Below are 19,186 nucleotides of genomic sequence, written 5' to 3'. Positions count from 1 at the left end.
GGTTTGGGTTGTTTTCTCTAAAAAGTACTCCGTACTTGGTTGCTTAACTCAGTGTTCCTGAAGTTACATCAGTTGATCTGAATCTTGTTCCTTCCATTCAGTGAATGTTATCATTCCGTTGAATTCTTTCCCAGGAATCCGTTACTCATGATCTTTGTCTTTCTCTTCAGGATGGCTGGTCGTGGTCGTGGTCGTAACCGACGTGGACAAAACAATGCTGAACCGGAACTGCCGCCACCTCCCACAATGGCGCAGGTTCTTAACAACATTGAGACCAACCGCCCGAGGAATGAACAACTCCCGGAGCGTGTAGCTCAAAACACAGAGCGTCGTCCCGACAACTGTGTCACACTTGGGGACTTCATCCGTGCACTACCTCCTGTCTTCACCCACCCCAAGGAGCCTCTTGATGCTGATGATTGGCTTCGCACCATCGAACGGAAGTTCAATGCTCTTCATGTTCCACCAGGTGAACGCGTGAACTTCGCCACCTACCAGTTAGAAGGTGCCGCTGGTTCTTGGTGGGAAGGTTTTCTGGCTCTTCAAGCGCCAGGACATGATGTTACCTGGGAGGAGTTTGTCACAGCTTTCCGTGCAGCCTATATCCCCAAGACTGTCATGGACATCAAAAGGAGGGAATTCCTGGATTTCAGTCAGGGGAAGCTGGATGTGGAGACATATGGACGTGAGTTCACTCAGTTGTCTCGCTATGCACCCCGTGATGTGGTTGATGATGCTGACAAGCAAGATCTGTTCCGCAAGGGACTTAATCCTGAGCTTCGCTATGAGATGCTTCCTTTCACCTTCGAGTCATTCCAAGACCTGCATAACCGTGCTCTTCTGATGGAGAACGGAAGAAAGGAAATGGAAAAATCCAAGAAGCGTGAAGAAGGTGATTCTCGTGCGTCTTCCTCTCACAACAAGAAGCGCCGAGTCTGGATCCCTTACAGTGCTGTACCTCGTGCTCCCTATGCACCAAAGTCTTCTGGCAATAACTCTAAGCCACCCTCTGGTGGTTCAAGCTATCGTCCTGCCATGGGTACTCGTGCCTAGTGGTGCTTGCTACTCTTGTGGTCAGCCCGGCCACTACTCAAAGGAGTGCCCCCGAAGTCCGCTGGTCGTGGATATTCTCAGCCCAAGAAGGATGACAAATATCCCGCCTCCGGTCGTGCTCGTCCGACCCATGTCTCTGCTCGATGAGGTCGAAGAGGATCCAAGCGTCCTAATGGGTACGCTCTATATAAACTCAATCCTAGCTACAGCTTCTGTTTGATTCCGGAGCATCGCATACATTCATATCTCAAGAGTTTGCACAAAAGCATGATATACCCTTCGAGACAATGCCCTCCCCTCTAGAGATCACAACTCCTGGTTCTCGTTGGCAAACCATTTGGATTACCCGTGAGGTCATAATCGGTATAGGGCATCTCGTTGTTCCCCACCTCTCTCATTGCCCTCAAGTCAACCGACATTGATGTCATCTTGGGCATGGATTGGCTAGTAAAGCATAAGGCTGTCATTGATTGTTCAGCCAGGTCTATTGTCCCGACCGATCTTTCCGGCAAAAGCATTCTATACTGGGCTCCATCTCGCAATACCTCCGTCAGCAAGGTTTACCCCCGAAGCCGAGTTGTATGCCGTTGAAGCCCTTCCTAAACCAGAAATCTCTCGATGTCCGGGTGGTCCGTGACTTTCCGCATGTCTTCCCTGAAGAGTTACCCGGCATGCCACCTCGATCGAAGTGTGGACTTCGTCATTGAGCTGGTTCCCGGAACCGCCTCGTTTCCCGGAGACCATATCGTATGCCTCCGGAAGAGCTGGTTGAACTCGAAGAAGCGATTAGAGGAGTTGGAAGAGAAGAAGTTCATACAACCCAGTACTTCTTCCCTGGGGTTGCCCCGCCCTCTTTGTCAAGAAGAGAGATACCAACGTTCCGCGGCTGGTTATTGATTACCGTCCGCTCAACGCAGATGACTATCAAAAACAAATACCCTCTTCCTATAATCAATGATCTTTTTGATCGGTTGTCCGGTGCCACGAGTCTTCTCCAAGATGGATTTGAGATCGGGGTACCATCAAATCAAAATCCGAAAAGAGGACATTCCAAAGACAAGCGTTCACAACTCGTTATGGTCTTTACGAGTACACTCGTCATGTCCTTTGGCCTCACAAATGCTCCAGCCACTTTTATGCGGCTCATGAACTCTGTTTTCATGGAGTATCTTGACAAGTTCGTCGTGGTCTACATCGACGATATTCTGATCTACTCCAAAACCGAAGATGAACATGATGAACATCTACGTCTGGTGCTAACCAAACTTCGTGAACATCGTCTCTACGCCAAGTTTTCCAAATGTGAGTTCTGGTTAAAAGAGCTCATCTTCCTTGGTCATGTTATCTCCGAAAAAGGTGTTGCAGTCATTCCAGATAAAGTTCAAGCCGTTCTTGACTGGAAGACACCTAAGTCAGCTAAGGAGATTCGAAGTTTTCTCGGTCTGGCGGGTTATTACCGCCGATTCATTGAAAATTTCTCCAAGATTGCCAAGCCAATGACCGATCTTCTCAAGAAAGATAAGAAGTTCGAATGGTCAGAAAAGGCTGAAGAAAGTTTCCAGGTTTTGAAAACCAAGCTGACTACTGCTCTCGTGCTCGTCCTTCCGGGACACAAGCAAAGACTTCGTTGTCTATTGCGATGCCTCTCTCCAAGGGCTCGGATGTGTGTTGATGCAAGATGGCCATGTGGTGGCCTATGCCTCTCGACAGTTGAAACCACATGAGCTCAATTACCCTATTCATGATCTCGAGCTTGCAGCTGTGATCCATGCTCTTAAGCAATGGCGACCTTACCTTTATGGTAATCGTTGCGAGTTGTACTCGGATCATCAAAGTCTGAAGTATCTTTTCACCCAACCGGATCTGAATAACAGACAGAGAAGATGGTTGGAAGTCATAAAAGATTATGACTTGGGTCTCAACTATAAACCCGGCAAAGCCAATGTTGTTGCTGATGCGCTAAGTCGGAAGTCCTATTGCAACAATCTGATGGTTAAGCAAGCGCAACCTTCTCTTTATGAGGAACTTGCAAAACTCAACCTTGAGATTGTTCCTAGTGGATTCCTTGCTAATCTAGAGGTGAAGCCCTCTCTTGAAGACCAGATCAATAAGGCTCAGAAGCAAGATTCGGCATTACCGAGATCAAGAAGAACATTGCTAGCGGAGTTGCTAAATGTTTCTCCATCGATGATCAAGGTACCGTTTATTTCGGTAAGCGTCTAGTCGTGTCGGATAAATCGGATCTCAAAGAGCTAATCCTTAAAGAAGCCCATGAATCACCCCTCTCCATCCATCCTGGTAGTACCAAGATGTATCGGGATCTCCGCCAAAGATTCTGGTGGTCTGGGATGAAACAAGATATCGCTAAGTTTGTTGCTGAATGCGACGTTTGTCGTCGCGTAAAAGCTGAACATCAAAGACCTGCTGGCACTCTCCAACCTCTATCAATTCCTGAGTGGAAATGGGATGAAATTGGCATGGATTTCATTACCGGTCTCCCCAAGACCAAAAATGGAAAAGATGCTATATGGGTAGTGGTTGACCGTCTATCCAAGGTTGCTCATTTCCTTCCTATCCGAGAAGACATAAAAGCTAGTCAACTAGCAGATCTGTATATCTCACGGATAGTCAGTCTTCATGGTGTTCCTAAGAAGATCATTTCTGATCGTGGGAGTCTGTTTACCTCAAAGTTCTGGTCTAGCTTTCAACAAGCTATGGGAACTCGTCTTTCCTTCAAAGACCGCCTATCATCCTCAAACCGGTGGTCAAACCGAAAGAGTCAATCAAATTCTTGAAGACATGCTCAGGGCCTGTGTTATATCCTTCGGTAAAGATTGGGAAAAGTGCCTTCCATTTGCCGAGTTCACCTATAACAACAGCTTCCAATCCAGCTCGGGCATGGCACCTTTTGAAGCTTTGTATGGCGAAGGTGTAGAACTCCTTTGAACTGGTCCGAAACTCGGAGAAAGAAAATTCTTTGGACCGAGATATAATCAATGAAGCGAGAAGATCAAGTTCGCATCATTCGCGAGCGTCCGAAAACTGCTCGACCACGTCAAAAGAGCTACTATGATCGCCATCATCAAGAAGTGAAGTATGAAATTGGTGATCAAGCTTATCTTCGAGTCACTCCTCTCAAGGGTGTCCGTCGTTTCGGTATCAAAGGCAAACTAGCACCTCGCTATGTTGGTCCTTTCCGCGTTCTTGCCAAGCGTGGTAATGTTTCCTACAAGTTGGAGTTACCTTCCAATTTTCCTGAAGTTCATGATGTCTTCCATGTGTCTCAACTCAAGCGTTGCTTCAAAGATCCTATCCGTGGTGTTGATCACGAGACTCTTGACCTTCAAGAGGATCTAACTTATCGAGAACATCCTCGTTCGTATCCTTGATCAAGCCGAGCGTAAAACTCGACGTCGGAGCATCAAGTTCCCGAAAGTTCAGTGGTCTAATCATTCCGAGCAAGAAGCAACCCGGGAACGAGAAGATCGTTTACGATCCGAGTACCCTTCCTTCTTTTCTAAAATCTAGGAATCTCGAGGACGAGATTCTTGTAAGGGGGGTAGAGTTGTAACATCCCAACCTTGTGTTTATAAATAAATGAGTGATCATGTGCATCTCATGCATGTAGTTTGCATTTGAGCAAAATTTGCATCTCCATTTTCCAATTAAGCAATCAATTTCTACTTCTTCCTACATTCAAATCTTGCAAGTTTTCAAAATATACAACATGGTTTTGTTGTATGTAACAAATCCATGTATGCTATTTACTTCTCTGGCAAAATTGAGTTTCAAACAAAATTCAAACAGATTTGAAAATAGAAATTAGAAAAGAGAAACAAAAATCAGAAAAAGAGAAAGAAGAAAAAAAGGAGAAAACCCTCTCTCTCTCTAATCTCGGGCTCAGCCCACCCCCTCTCTCTCTTTTCCCTCACTAGCCGCAGCCCAAACATGGCCCAAGTGGCCCAGCCGAACCCCTTCACCAGCCCAACCATCTTTCCGTGGGGTTATTTGCAAAACCCCCCTTTCTTCCCCGCGCCTCCAAGCAGGAGGTGGCCGCAGCGCGTCCGCCCGATGGCGCCGGCGGCCACGATCGTCCCCGCCGCCCCCCGGCGGCTATAAAGCCCCGCCGGCCGCCGCCCCTAACCCTAGCTCCCCCTATTTCTCTTCCCCGTGCTCTCCCGCGCCCAAGAAACCCTAACCCTAACCTTGCAGTAGCCGGCCGGCCACCATCGATTCGCCGCCGGCGAGGCTCCCCGGCCGTCGCCGACCACTCCACCGGAACCGCGGTGAGCTGCTGCTCCTCCCCATGCCCTCGCCTTGGCCCCTCTCCCTCCCTAGCGCCGCCGCCACGAGGCACCTGCCCCGGCCGCCGCAGAGGCTCGCCGCCGGCCGTGCTCCGGCGGCCAATAATGGGCGGCGCCACCACCAATCGCCTCAGCGCGTCGCCCCGCGCCGATTCCCCCTCACGCGCGCCCTCAATCGCGCCCAAATCGCTCGATTGAGCTCGGGCCGAGCTCCTCTGTGAGCTCATGGCCATGATGACGTCAGCATGACGTCATGCTGACGCCATAAATACCTTTTCCATTTTTTCTGTATTTTCAGTAAATAATTTCTGTAATTTCTGTAAATAGAAAAATAATGACATGTGGACCCCATCTGTCAGGATTTTAATAATTAGGAAATATTTTAGAAAAGAATAAAATTATGACAAGTGGGTCCAAATTATTAAACTTTTATTATTATTTATATAATTTTCTGGAATTGATTTAAAATGAATTAAAGTTGGGAAATTCATAAATAATTCATTTTAAATCAGAAAAATATAAAATTATATATCAAAATGATCAGAAAAACAAATCCTAGTTGTTTATCCATGTTTCATACATCTTTGAACCAATTAAATATGAGCCTTAGTAGAAACCCTAATTTGACCCCTCTCATATGTCGGGGTTCGAAGCCGAACCCCTTTAATTTCCATCGATGCACCTAGGGTTACCCAAACCCCTTAATATGACATGTCATCATATTGTATGTGCATTGAATTGTACCTTGTCTTGATTGTACCTTGTTTGGTTCTTCACGATAGGGACCGAACGCGAGCTCGAGATCAACGCCCCGAAGAGCGACACCGAACAACGAGGGACAAGGCAAGCCCTAACCTGGTTCATATATGGTTTCGAAATGCTTTACTTCTGGTTCTTACATATTGCATCCGCTTCAAATATGTTTTATCGGCGATTGTAGATATCCTATGTGTGCATAATTCCATCCTTGTAGCCCGAGTTACCGATCCACCGCTCCCAAGCAAAACTAGGTCCGAGCTGGTTTGCATCGCTACAGCCGTATATGTGTTATGCTTAGCCATGCTTAGTCATTGAAGTCCGATCCATCCGGTTGATGAATCGAGCTACGAATGAACCTAGTTTGACAGGATGACGTGGTAAGATCGTTGATGATGTTAATAAACATGCTAAAGGCTTGGATGGGCCGCCACATGGGGATGTGGTGATTTGACTCGTTCTCGCCGATACTAGGACCTCGAGTTCTCGCCTTCGGAACCAAGACTGAGCGTACAGCCACACGGGGCCCATGGGAACCCCTTGGCCCGAACTTACCTAGCTTACCCATGAGTCAATTAGTTTGCGAGTTCCATTTGCCATACGCATGGGGGAAAGGTGGAAAAGGTTTTCAAAGTGCATCATACAGGGTGTGGCCGGGGTGAAGGATGCTGTAGGCATTGAACTCGGATCCCCTGCACACAATGACCGGGACCGCCTCGGAGCATGGCTACCTACGATGACGGAGCCCCCAGTTAGTTTGACTCATGGAATAGGCGAAGTAAGGGAAAGGTTTTGGTCGACCACCCTCTGCCGGCACACCAAGGAAGTGTGTTAATCTAGTGGCATTAAGAGTCGGTCGGCGCGTGTGGGTAAAGTTGTACACCCCTGCAGGGTAAATCTTTTCGAAAAGCCGTGTCCACGGTTAAGGACGACTTGGTGATGGATTCTGTGATCATAGACAACTTGAACTTAATCGTAAAACTTGATGTCAATGTGTGATAAGGATCCCCTCTCAGGGTGTCGAGGGGGTGATCCTAGGTGATAGGTTCAGGTAATGATGAAGATTCGGTGGATTCAACCTGATGATCTTAGAGCTAGAGTTGATATCGCTCTCTTTCCTCTTTTTAAAATGATCTGAATAGACGAGCTTCTGCTCCCTCCTGTTTACAAAGGAAAACTGGCTTTCCGCAAAATAAGCTCCACATAAAGCCTCGCATACTCGCTTTGCTAACAGGTTGCACTAAGTCTTGCTGAGTCCCTGTACTCAGCCTTGCATGCTTTGTTTCAGACGAAGTCCTTCCAACAGATGGTGGCTTCTACCTTGACGTCGACGAGTAGTTCGGAGTTCCTCAGGCGGCAGCTCGAGACTTATGGGCTGGGACGTCGCCTTATGTTATGGCCTCTTAGGCCCTTTGCAGTCTTGTTATCTAGATAACATATTTTGCTTTCCGTTGCTTGTTGAATTGTGGTCAGTGACCTCTGCGTGTAATAAATTTGGATCTTAACTCTGCTAAGAGTTGTAATATATTTCCTTTCAGTCGTAGAGTCACTGTTGTGTTACCGATTCTCACCCTGTAGGCCCTAGAGATCTAGGTTAGGCTTATGCCAGATGTGATATCTGGGTTTGTCTAGCCCCGACCTCCGGGGTACCGACATACAGCCACTTCCGTAACCAAGTGAGCTAGGCTCACTTCTTTTCTTATTGCAACCTTGAAGCCAACATATGCTTCAAGCATTGCCTATGGACAAACCCTACAAAATATGACTCAATGCAAACATTAGTCAATAGGGATTATCATTAATGACCAAAACCACACATGGGGCTCCATGCACTTTTAACTACGACTTGTTCTTCAGATGCAAGTCCAATGTCGCCGGTAACTAGGCTTCACCACTTACCAAAAAAGTTCCGTGCCTATTCTCATACTTGCATATGGAGTAGCCGGTGATCTTATTGATCAGTACTTGAGAATTAGCGAGATCACATGCCTTGAGTCGATGTACAAATTTTGCAAATCTGTAATTGCGGTGTTCGACGGTGTTTACCTGAGAGGGCTAAACATTGACTACACCAACAACCTATTATCGATCAACGTGGCAAGGATTTTTCCGGGATGACTGAAAGCATAAATTTCATGTACTGAGAGTGGAAGAAATGTCCTTTTACATGGCAGGGGTAGTATAACGGGCACGCAGAGGGATGCATTGCCATTCCTAAGGCTGTTGCATCACATGATCTATGGGTTTGACATTCTTTCTTTGACATGGCAGGTTCGCACAATGATATCAACATGCTCCAACGCTCTTAGGTATTCTCTAGGCTTGCGGAAGGCATGTCTCTTAGGCAAACTCTATTATCTTGTTGATGGCATCTACCCTGGCCCCTAAAGAAGAAAATGAAGAGGTTTTTCAAACAACAAGACGCTTGTAGGAAAGATGTGGAGCGGATATTTGGTATACTGCAATCTCCTGGCTATTGACCGGCACCCTACTAGAACATGGAGCATTAAGACCATGTGGGAGGTGATGACCGCTTGTGTGATCATGCAAAGGCCTCCATGATGAAGGGTGCAATTTCAGAGTGAATTGGTTGCGCAGCAGCCTGGGGCATCAACGTTTGAGAAGTTTCTACACGTGCATCATGGGATCCGTGATCGCCACACTCATGATCGAGTTCAAGAAGATTTGATTGACCATCAGTGGCTATTGCCATGAAACCAGTAGTCATCTCATTTTATATGTTTTATGTGAACTATGTTGTTTATTTAGTGGACTGTATTTCTTTTGAACTATGTTGTTTAGTTGGATGTATGTCGTTCAAATTAATTTGGTTAGGAAACTTTATTGTTTTTCCATTTTTATATGAGTCACTCAGGAAAAGTACAAGGAAAAGGCCAGCCGCAAACCAAAATGCATTAGGTTGCTGTCCGCGGTCTAATCCAAACAAACTAAAATATACACATTTTAGGTCTAAAATGAGTTAGGCCGCTGGAGATGCCTTCAACCTCCACGATATGTCATCGACTCAGCGTCAACATTGTCATCAAGTTGCACATGATCTAGAACTCCACAAAGCTCAACAAATTGTGCAACATATCAAAGGTAAAGTTATTGCTCAGTTAAATTCTACATTATCTGATTGCACAGTTAATCGTGCATATGAGTTAAAAGTTTGATTACGAATGAGTTTTTCAGTTGAAGTGAGGATGTAACAAAAAGAAAACACCGAATCTTAGATTTGCTTCGTGTTTCGTGCAAGTTATAAGTTGCAACATGTGTTGCAACTAGTAGGATTTAATAACACTGTCTAACTAAGAAGTAAATTAATTTTTAGTCTACTTAAAACTAACCACACCCTAATCATATAAAACAATATCTTCTCCTCCAACTCTTGTCACATCACTCTCGGAGACTCGGCCAGGCAGACAAGCATTCGGCCTTGCCATTGAGTTTCCAGCAGCAGGTAAATAACTGAAGAGAGAACAATAATATACTACTACATACAAGTCATTTTTATTATGTGTGCATTTCGTAGTATCAAGCAAGCACACAACGCAAAGCATCACGCAAATCTATCTAGTAAGATCCTTGGTAGCTACTGTAGTGTAGTGCGGCACCGGCACAAATTCAGACCTGTGGAAGCTTCTCCTCCTGAAGAAGTCCCCGAACTTCCTCAGAACGGACCTCCTCTTCTTGTGCTTCATGGCGTGCTCCAGGCCGCCGTACTGCCGCCCGTCGTCGAAGTGATCGAACTCGTAGTCGTAGTCGTCCATGGCCGCCGCAGCCGCCGCGGACCTGAGCTCGGCGATGTTGCTGATGGACGCGAACATGCGGTCCTTCCGGCTCGTGGCCAGCACCCTGCCGGAGTCCGCCAGGAACGCCGCGCTGAGCTTGCCCTGAGCTTCATTTCTCCACTTGTCCAGCGGCAGCTCCGCGGCACGATCGGCGGTGGTGGCTTTTTTGGTTGCCGCCGCGAGCTGGTCGTCGAGGTCCTTGGCGCGCCCCTGCGCCGCGGCCTCGCTAGCCTTTAGCGCCTCGTTCTCCTGCCTGAGGGACTCCACGGTGTTATCCTTCTCCGCGAGGGCGTGGCGCAACCCGGAGTTCTCGCCGGTGGCGAACTCGAGTGACTCGCTGGCCGCGTTGGCCTCCTCCACGGCCCGCTCCAGCGCGCGCCGCAGGGCGCCGTTCTCGCCGTCGACCGCCCGGTGCAGCCCGGCGAGCTCGGCGCTCTCCCGCCGGACCCCGTCCGCGTCGTCCTCCGCCGCGCGGGCGCGCGCGAGCAGCGCCTTCTCCCGCCCGCGCCAGGCGTCCGCGGCCTCCTTCCACTCGGACGTGACGGCGTCGAGCTGGTCGGTGGCCGACCGCAGCTCCGCCTCGGTGGCGCGCAGCAGCGACTCGAGCCGGCCGGCCTCGGCGTCGGCGCGCTCCAGGTCGGTCTGCGCGTCGGAGAGCCACGCCTTGACCTGCTTGGCCTCCATGGTGACGGCGGACAGCGCGGCCGCGAGGTCGTCCGCGGCCTTTCTGTTCTTGTCCTCGGCGAGCATCGCTGCCCGGAGCCTGCCCCGCAGACCGTTGATCTCCTCGTCGACGCCGCCGAACATGAGGTCCATGACGCTCCACGCGGGCCCGTTGGCGGGGGCCGGCGCGCCCTGCTGCCCTCGCAGCGTGGCGAGTTCGAGCCTGGCCTCCTCGAGCGCGACCTTGGCCTGCTCCAGCTCCCTGGTCTGGCGGATCAGCGACTCCAGCATCGTCGTCTCCGTCTGCTCCGTCGTCATGGTCATGTCGCCACCGCCGCTGCCACGCTGCAGTGAGCCCATATATAAGTTAGGACTGCCGTCGACCAAACTGGACGTCCATGCAGCATGTGCAGCTACGTGCGTGCGCACCTGGGAGGATAGTGTGGAGTACGTGGTGGCGGACCTGCTGCGCTCGTGCCGAGGAGTCGCCTGGGAAATGGAAGCCGGAGGAGTCGGAGTCAGAGTCCCACCTCCCCACGACCCCGATCTGCACGGAGAATATCTACCTGCTCGTCAGATTGATCGGAATGCTCACCACAATTAGAAACTTACTCCTAGGATGAGCCAAGTTTCGTCAAGAATGAAATTCTGTAAGGATCCTGGTCACCTCGGCCTGGATGGCAGCATCAGGTCGCGCGCGCGCGCGCGGCGCACCCAGGAGAGAGGGACCGGTGTTCCTTGGAGCCTTTTCTCTGTCGTCGCCGGCGTGTCAGAAACCGGTCGAGAGCGCACCAGATTTATACTCGACCACGCTGAACAAAAAGAGCGGAGGAAGGCGAGTAGCAGTACGTCACACAGTTGACAAGTTCCGATGGAGCAGGTTGATCGATGAAGGAGACGGCGGGCTTGATCAGGACCGTCGCGCGCGATCCCACGCCAACTTTTCAATGCCGCTTGCGCGTGATCCAACGAAGCGGATGACGGATGTTTATACTTACTCCGCCCTACGTGTCGGTGTCAGGGCCGGCATGTCTACCTGTAATATTTTACTGCACTCTAGATCGTTTCTTAAACCGTTACTGATTATCATCATGTTAACTACTCCGTTCCAAAGTAAGTGTATGGTTTGTTCTTGTTAAAACATGGACTAAATCCGATGAAGCTACAGGGTGCTGAAAATGAGGTCCAATCAGAACAAGAATTCCGCGTCACTGATATATACTTCACTGAATTAGTGAAGTGCTTAGAATACATTGCTAGGGACGTGCTTGGTTACTCGCGAAGTCATTTCTTGCGTCCCCTAGGCTGAATTTTACGTGTTTGTTAGAGCATGTCTAACAGATCCCTTACAAGGGCCAAACCCGTATAATAACCGTCGGAATACGGGTTTGAGGTCCACCCGGCCGTCTAGCAGATCCCGTAAAAACACCCCCCGCTCCGATTTTTGCTAGTTTCGAGTATGGGGCGGGTCTTTGCCCCTACTTGTGCGGGGTGGGAGCGGGGATAGAGAGCCAAACCAGTATCACATTTCAGAAAACGCGCGCGGACATTTCAGTTTTCCCACCCGTTTTCCCTCGCGCCGCCACCACAGCCACCCGCACGCCGTTGCCGCCGGAATCCGTCAGATCTGCCCCCTCCGCCGCCCGCCGAGCCGCGCCGCGCTGCGTCCACGCCCACCGCACCTCCCGCCGAAGATCCGTGTCCCTCCGCCTGTGCCGCCGCACCCCCGCCGCGGTCTTCTCCACCATTTTCGTTGGTGAATATTCCGCCGCGTTCTTCTTCGTTCTAGCCGTTAAAATGGACGTATTTGGGGGCTGATGTATGCTTCACCGTGGTAGATGGCTTCGGAGGATGTGCATATGGTGGATTTGGAGGATTCGTCGACCGATTGGTCCTCGTCGGATTCCGGCGATTCGGACCTCGACGAGGTGCTCAACGACGACGAGAAGCACATGGAGGACCGTGCCAAGCTGCTAGATCAGAGGAAAGGTTCCGTGATGAGGCGTATGTGCATTCCGCGGAACCGCGCACTCGGCCACGAGCAGCTGATGCAAGATTATTTTGCCGAGGTACCGACCTATCCTCCCCGCCTCTTTCATAGACGGTACCAAATGCGTAGGACTTTGTTCGAGAGAATCGTCAAAGATTGCGAGGCAAATTGTGATTATTTCAAGCAAAGAAGAAACACGGCACAAGTCATGGGATTTAGCCCATATAAAAAAATATCTGCCGCCATGAGGGTTATTGCATACGGTATACCAGCAGATTATACCGATGAGTACCTTCGTATTGGTGTGCAAACAACTAAGGATTGCGTGCATATGTTTGCCAAGATGGTGATCAAGTTGTATGGAGAGACGTATCTCCGAGCTCCAAATGAGGAAGATACAAAAAGGCTCATGGAGATCAATGAAAAGAGGGGGTGGCCGGGGATGCTTGGTAGTTTGGATTGCATGCATTGGACATGGAAAAATTGTCCGAAAGCATGGCATGGAATGTATTGTGGCAAAAGCCGTGATGCTACCATTGTTCTTGAAGTTGTGGCCTCCCAAGACTTATGGATTTGGCATGCTTTTTTTGGACTGCCGGGGACACTCAACGACATCAACATCTTGAATAGATCCCCTTTGTTTGCAAGACTAGTTAGGGGTGAAGCACCAACTTGTAACTACAAGGTTACGAATAATGAGTACACCATGGGGTACTATCTCACAGATGGTATTTACCCTAACTATGCAACTCTTGTCAAGTCCATAAAAGAGAAAAATGACAAGGCTTTGACAAGAAAGGAAGCTTGCCTCACCAAAAATCAAGAGGCATGCCGCAAGGATATTGAGAGAGCTTTTGGTGTCTTGCAAGCAAAGTTTGCCATTGTCCGGGGTCCTGCAAGGTTTTGGGACAAGGAAACTCTTGTAGATATCATGACATGTTGTGTGATTCTTCACAACATGATCATTGAAGATGAAAGAGGGTTGAACTTGCCATGTTTCTATGACAATGTTGGCACCCGAGTGCAGGCCGAGAGGAATCCTGATCGGATTGAAGCTTTTCTTGCAGCTCATCGAGGCATTGAAAATGCCGAGACTCATCACCAGCTCACCCAAGATCTGATTGATCACCACTGGCAGTTGCATGGCCAATGAGTTATTACATTCATTTCCTATTGTTGTATGTGTGAAATATTTATCTTGATTGTTTGATTGTGGGAACATTTGTTATTTGTTTAATTCTTCCATTAGAACATTTGTTAACATTTCCGAAAAATATTATTGTAATAATTATGGCGATTATTGTGTGATGTAAAACTTTTATTTTATGTGAATGTTGTATTGGTTCTAATATCCAGTTTGTCAAAAACACTGTTTTGAGGGGTTGCAAACTGTGTTGGTTCTAATATTCTGTGTTGTGTTGGTTCTAATATTCTGTTTTACGGGATGTGGGGATACGGCCATAAGGGGTCTGCTAGCTCGGACGAGTTTTCGGCCGGCGAAAAGTGAATACAGGGCCCTCTACTCGCGTTTTAAGGGGCAGAAATATACGGGGCCTGTTAGACATGCTCTTAGCCCACTGTGTTTTAGCGTTCATGCATCGCACGCTTCTCAAAATAGCCTAAAAGTTGGCTAGCGGGCGTCTGAATCGGCAGCTCACGGCGGGACACGTTGTGGCGAGCACAAGAGGGGTACGTGGCTGCACTTGTGGGGAATATCTTGAGACGACGTGATGCATCGAGAAGGCTCGCAATAAATCCCGTCACCCTCACTCTTCCCTCTCACTTCCCTTTGACACCCACCCTCTCCTCTCCCCTCATATTGGCACCGGCGGTTGCACTCCCGCCGGTAGATCAAAGAGCACCACTCCAACCAGCGAGGGCGGGAGTGTCGACAAGCCTTCATCGATATCGACACCTTCTTCCCCGCCACAAGCTCTACTTCTCGATCTCCATCAATGGCAGTAAGCCCACAACCCACTCTCAGACAATTGTATGGTTGCAGATTTGTATGTAGGATGCTAATTTTGTGCTTAACCAACATGCACGGTAGATCTTAACTGATGGGTTAATTTCTGTTTCTATGAGCGATTATCCTCGTACTTGTTCATGGGGTCTATTCGCGCGGACGTCAAAATGTGCAAATCTACATTTATGTTGCTTTGCTTTATGGTTAGATTAAGCCCGATTAGGCTAGATGTGTTCTTACGGCCTCAATGTTGCAACATTTGGGGATTTTTCACGTTAGGGTTTCATGTAAGGCCGATGATGCATGCAAAGCCGATGATCACCATGTAGCCACTTATAATTGTTTCATGTTAGGCTTGTTGTTTGCAATGTTTCGGCGACCATTTAACATGTATTCTGTACAACAACATTACTTGTCCAAGGTACTTGGTAAATATTTGATTATCTCAATGACTAGTTTGTCCATCCGATGCCTCCGCAATACCCGGTAGTGCACACTCGTTGAGATGTGCATTCTCCCCGATATCGTAGGGACATATGTTAGAACATTTAGATATGATTATGATGAGGCATGTAATTATGATGTGCTTGCATAAGCCAATCTTGGCTATTTGTGCGGATGATTATAATATGTGGTACTATGTGCTCTAGTGATGATATTGCAATACCTTGTATCATGCAATAATATATTTCTAGTGAATGGTCCTCTCTTTAATTTCCGTGTGCCTCAAGTATGAGGCTCTCTGTTCTGAATTATGTTTGCTATTTTCTTGAATCGGCGGAGGATTAAAGTGTGGCACCATCTAATTTGAAAGGATGACCCATGACCTGTTGGAGAAGGAACACCTCCAAGAGGCCGAGAGGAAGGCCGATGAGGGTGGGCCACTTCCATGACGATGTTGGTCCAATCCATTTTGCCAAGGTTATCATCAGTGGCGTAGCTATGTTGCTCCAGGGGGGGGGTGCCGCCCCCCAGCCCATTGAAAATCTCTGAAGGGTCCACTACGACCCCCCCCCACCAATTTAACCCAAAACCTTGCTATTTCTCTCCTCCCAGCCCATTTGCCCCCCCCCCCCCCCCAAATGTATGGCCCAAGCTCCACCACTGGTTATCATGGCACCCAGGTTGGACTTGCTTCCAATTGCTGACTCCTTCCAACGCTACCTTGGCCCCGTCTCAAGGATCATCATCGAAGACCAACACCGGCTGCTACACGATGGAAAAGATGAAGGATGCCAATGGTAGGAGGTCAAGGTTGGGCTGGATTTCCATTGCTCGCGACATCAAGATCGGGCACTTCATGACCTTCAAGGTTCTCCAGGGTGATGTCTACAAGGTCACCATCTTCGACTACTGCATGAACGATGTGTTGTTAGATATGTAGACTATGTTCTAAACTAAAGTTTGCTATTATGCCTCGCCTAAACTAAAGTAATTAAGTTTCTATTGGTGATTTAATATGACAGCTTCTATTGTAGTCTTGTTATTCCTCCTTATTTATGCATAAATGTTCTTGTAACTTCACAGATTCGGGAAAATGTTTTTACACCGCGCGTTTTACACTGTGGAGCCTAAAACAGCTGACTAAACAACATGATTTCATCTTTTTTTCCCAGTGCGGAAAATGGCTTTCATGCAACCGAACTCAATGTAGAAGTCATCTAAGCCCTTAGCCTCACGCACACTGGATCTAAGTGGTATGAAAGGAGAAACACACGCCAGGCCAGCAACCAAAAACGTCGTAGGTAACTGTTGTATTGTGATCCAAATTCATATACTAAAGGGAGGCTAACTTCTGACGAGCGGAGCGAGGCCCGTATATATCTTGTAAGCCGCTGGCTAGGATTTATCAGAATATAAGATAACCCACGGCGTTTGTAAACATCCTCGATATAGTGAAGTTTTGCTGGCTGGCGCCCGTGGTTTTTTTCCCTTCTGTGTTGGAAGGGGTTTTCCACGTTAAATCTTGTGTCCCCTGCGTGTGTTCTTGTTTCGTTCTTCGTTATTTGCTTGTCGCTTTTATAACAAGTGGTATCAGAGCCCGTGTGTGCCTTGAAGTTCGATCTACCGCAGCTGGATTACACCACGAGATTTTCTCTGTGGCAAGTGAAGATGAGGGCGATACTTACTCAATCTTCTGATCTGGATGAAGCTCTTGATGGATTTGGCAAGAAAGATGCCAAGACCTGGACCTACGATGAAAAGAGGAAAGACCGTAAGGCGTTTTCTTTAATTCATCTTCATCTATCCAATAATATCTTGCAGGAAGTGTTGTCTGAGAAATCCGCAGCGGCGCTGTAGTTGAAACTGGAATCGATCTGCATGTCTAAAGATCTAACCAGTAAGATGCACGTGAAGATGAAGTTGTTCTCGCACAAGCTGCAAGAAGGTGCTTCAATGATGAATCACCTATCGATCTTTAAAGAGATCGTTTCTGATTTGCTGTCCATGGAGGTAAAATATGATGATGAGGATCTCACTCTTATACTGTTAGTCTCGTTGCCTATTTCTTTTGCGAATTTTCGAGACACCTTATTATATACAGTCGTGATGAACTAACCCTTGCCGAAGTTTATGAGTCCCCTCCAGCAGAGGGAAAAGATGAAATCTATGGTGCAGGCAGAGGGTTCATCATCTAAGGCAGAAGCACTGCAGGTCCGAGGCAGGACCGAGAACAGAAACAACAACTACAACAACTACAACATAGACAAGAGCAAGACCGACAGAGGTCGCTCAAAATCCAAGGGACGAGATGGTAAGTTCTGCAAGTATTGTAAGAAATCTAGCCACAATATTGATGATTGCTGGAAGTTGCAGAACAAAGAGAAAAGAAACGGTACTTACCAACCGAAAAACAAATCTGAGGGTGATGGTAAGGCTGTTGTTGTTTCCACTGATAATTCTGATGGCGATTGCCTAGTTGTTTTTGCTGGTTGTGTTTCTGGTAATGATGAGTGGATCCTTGATTCTGCATGTTCGTTTCATATTTGCTGTAACAAAGACTGGTTCAGTTCTTATGAGTTTGTGCAGAGTGGAGATGTTGTGCGTATGGGAGATAACAACCCACGTGAGATCATGGGCATTGGCTTCGTTCAGATCAAGATGCATGATGGCATGACACACACTCTGACAGATGTAAGGCACATACCTGGCATGGCCAAAAATCTGATCTCTCTCAGTACCCTTGATGTTGATGGGTACAAACACTCCGGTTCCCGCGGAGTTCTGAAGGTATCAAAAGGTTCTCTCGTTCACATGATTGGTGATATGAATTCTGCAAAATTATATGTTCTTAGAGGTAGCACTTTGTCTGGTATTGCTGCTGTTGTTATTCCTGATGAACCTGGTAAAACTAATCTGTGGCATATGCGTCTTGGACATATGAGTGAACATGGCATGGCAGAATTGCACAGGAGAGACCTGCTAGATGGCTGCAATTTGAGTAAGTTTGAGTTCTGTGAGCACTGCATTTTTGGTAAGCATAAAAGAGTTAAATTCAATGCTTCTGTTCATACCACTAAAGGGATTCTAGATTATGTGCATGCTGATGTGTGGGGACCTTCCCGCAAGACTTCTCTTGGTGGTGAAAATTACATGCTTACTATCATAGATGATTACTCCAGAAAAGTGTGGCCTTTCTTTCTGAAACATAAATCTGATGTGTTTGATGTTTTTAGAAAGTGGAAAGTTATGGTAGAGAAGCAAACGGAAAAAAAGTTAAATTGCTTCGTACTGACAATGGCATGGAGTTTTTTTCTACTGTTTTCAATGATTATTGCAGCAATGAAGCCATTGTTAGGCACCACACCATCTGTAAGAGCAAGATCTATGACCCTTGTTTTGTGTGTTTGATAACAACACTCGAACAATTCTAACCGTGCACAAAGTTTGTCATTGATAGGTTTGCAGGTTGCACGGTACCCTCGCCGAACACATTATGATCAGAAGACCGAAGCGTAGTTCTTAGGCTTTCTGGTTTTGTGTGTGTGTCGTGAGGTAACATGGTAGGAGAGGAAAAGAGGAAAAAGCTGTTTTAGCCATAGCGGTACTACCGGTACCAGGAGCGGTAGTACCGCTACCCCTACTGGTACCGCCCGAGATACCGCTCTGAGGATTGCACACGGAAATGCCCCACAGAACACGTTGCGGTACCTTTACGGTACCATGAGCGGTAGTACCGCTTGAGAGCGGTAGTACCGCCCACGGTACCGCTCAAGTACCGTAACGCGTTACGGTCGTACCGCTGTGGTACCGCTTCGGTACCGCTTCGAGTCCAGTAAGCTCTGGACCCTGTTGCGGTACCTCGAGCGGTACCGCAAGCGGTAGTACCGCAATGTGTCCACGTGGACAAGTTCAGTGGGGATTCGAACTCAGAGCGGTAGTACCGCTTCCAGAAGCGGTAGTACCGCTTAGGCAAAAACAACAGGTAACGGTTGGATTTGGAGGGACCTATATAAAGGCCCCTTCTTCTCCAGCTCGCTTTAGCTCTTCTCTCTCTCTCTCCTCCATTGTTGCTGAGCTCAAAATTGAGGGGATCTCCTCATCCACCCAACCAATCTTGCTCATACTTTGAGAGGTGGTGGAGGAGACCCCGATCTATCATTCTACCGAGAGAAAGTTCACCAATTCGTGGTACTCCTTAGTGGATCTTGGTGTTAGG

At 47.9% G+C, this 19,186-nt stretch overlaps 1 protein-coding gene across 1 annotated transcript; it reads right to left on the bottom strand.

Moving 5' to 3' along the window:
* Window positions 1–9,685: 9,685 nt before the first annotated feature.
* On the bottom strand, window positions 9,686–11,257 carry LOC124690456 (extracellular matrix-binding protein ebh-like). Its single transcript, XM_047223843.1, has 2 exons — window positions 11,238–11,257; window positions 9,686–11,117 (listed from the first exon to the last, which is right to left on the bottom strand). Exons 1-2 carry the CDS (start codon window positions 11,255–11,257, stop codon window positions 9,686–9,688), a joined length of 1,452 nt encoding a protein of 483 aa, XP_047079799.1.
* Between the last annotated feature and the right edge of the window lie 7,929 nt (window positions 11,258–19,186).

This window comes from Lolium rigidum, chromosome 2, assembly GCF_022539505.1.
Source record: "Lolium rigidum isolate FL_2022 chromosome 2, APGP_CSIRO_Lrig_0.1, whole genome shotgun sequence".
Classification (NCBI taxonomy): Eukaryota; Viridiplantae; Streptophyta; class Magnoliopsida; order Poales; family Poaceae; genus Lolium; species Lolium rigidum.
This window is presented reverse-complemented; position numbering and strand designations above follow the sequence as displayed.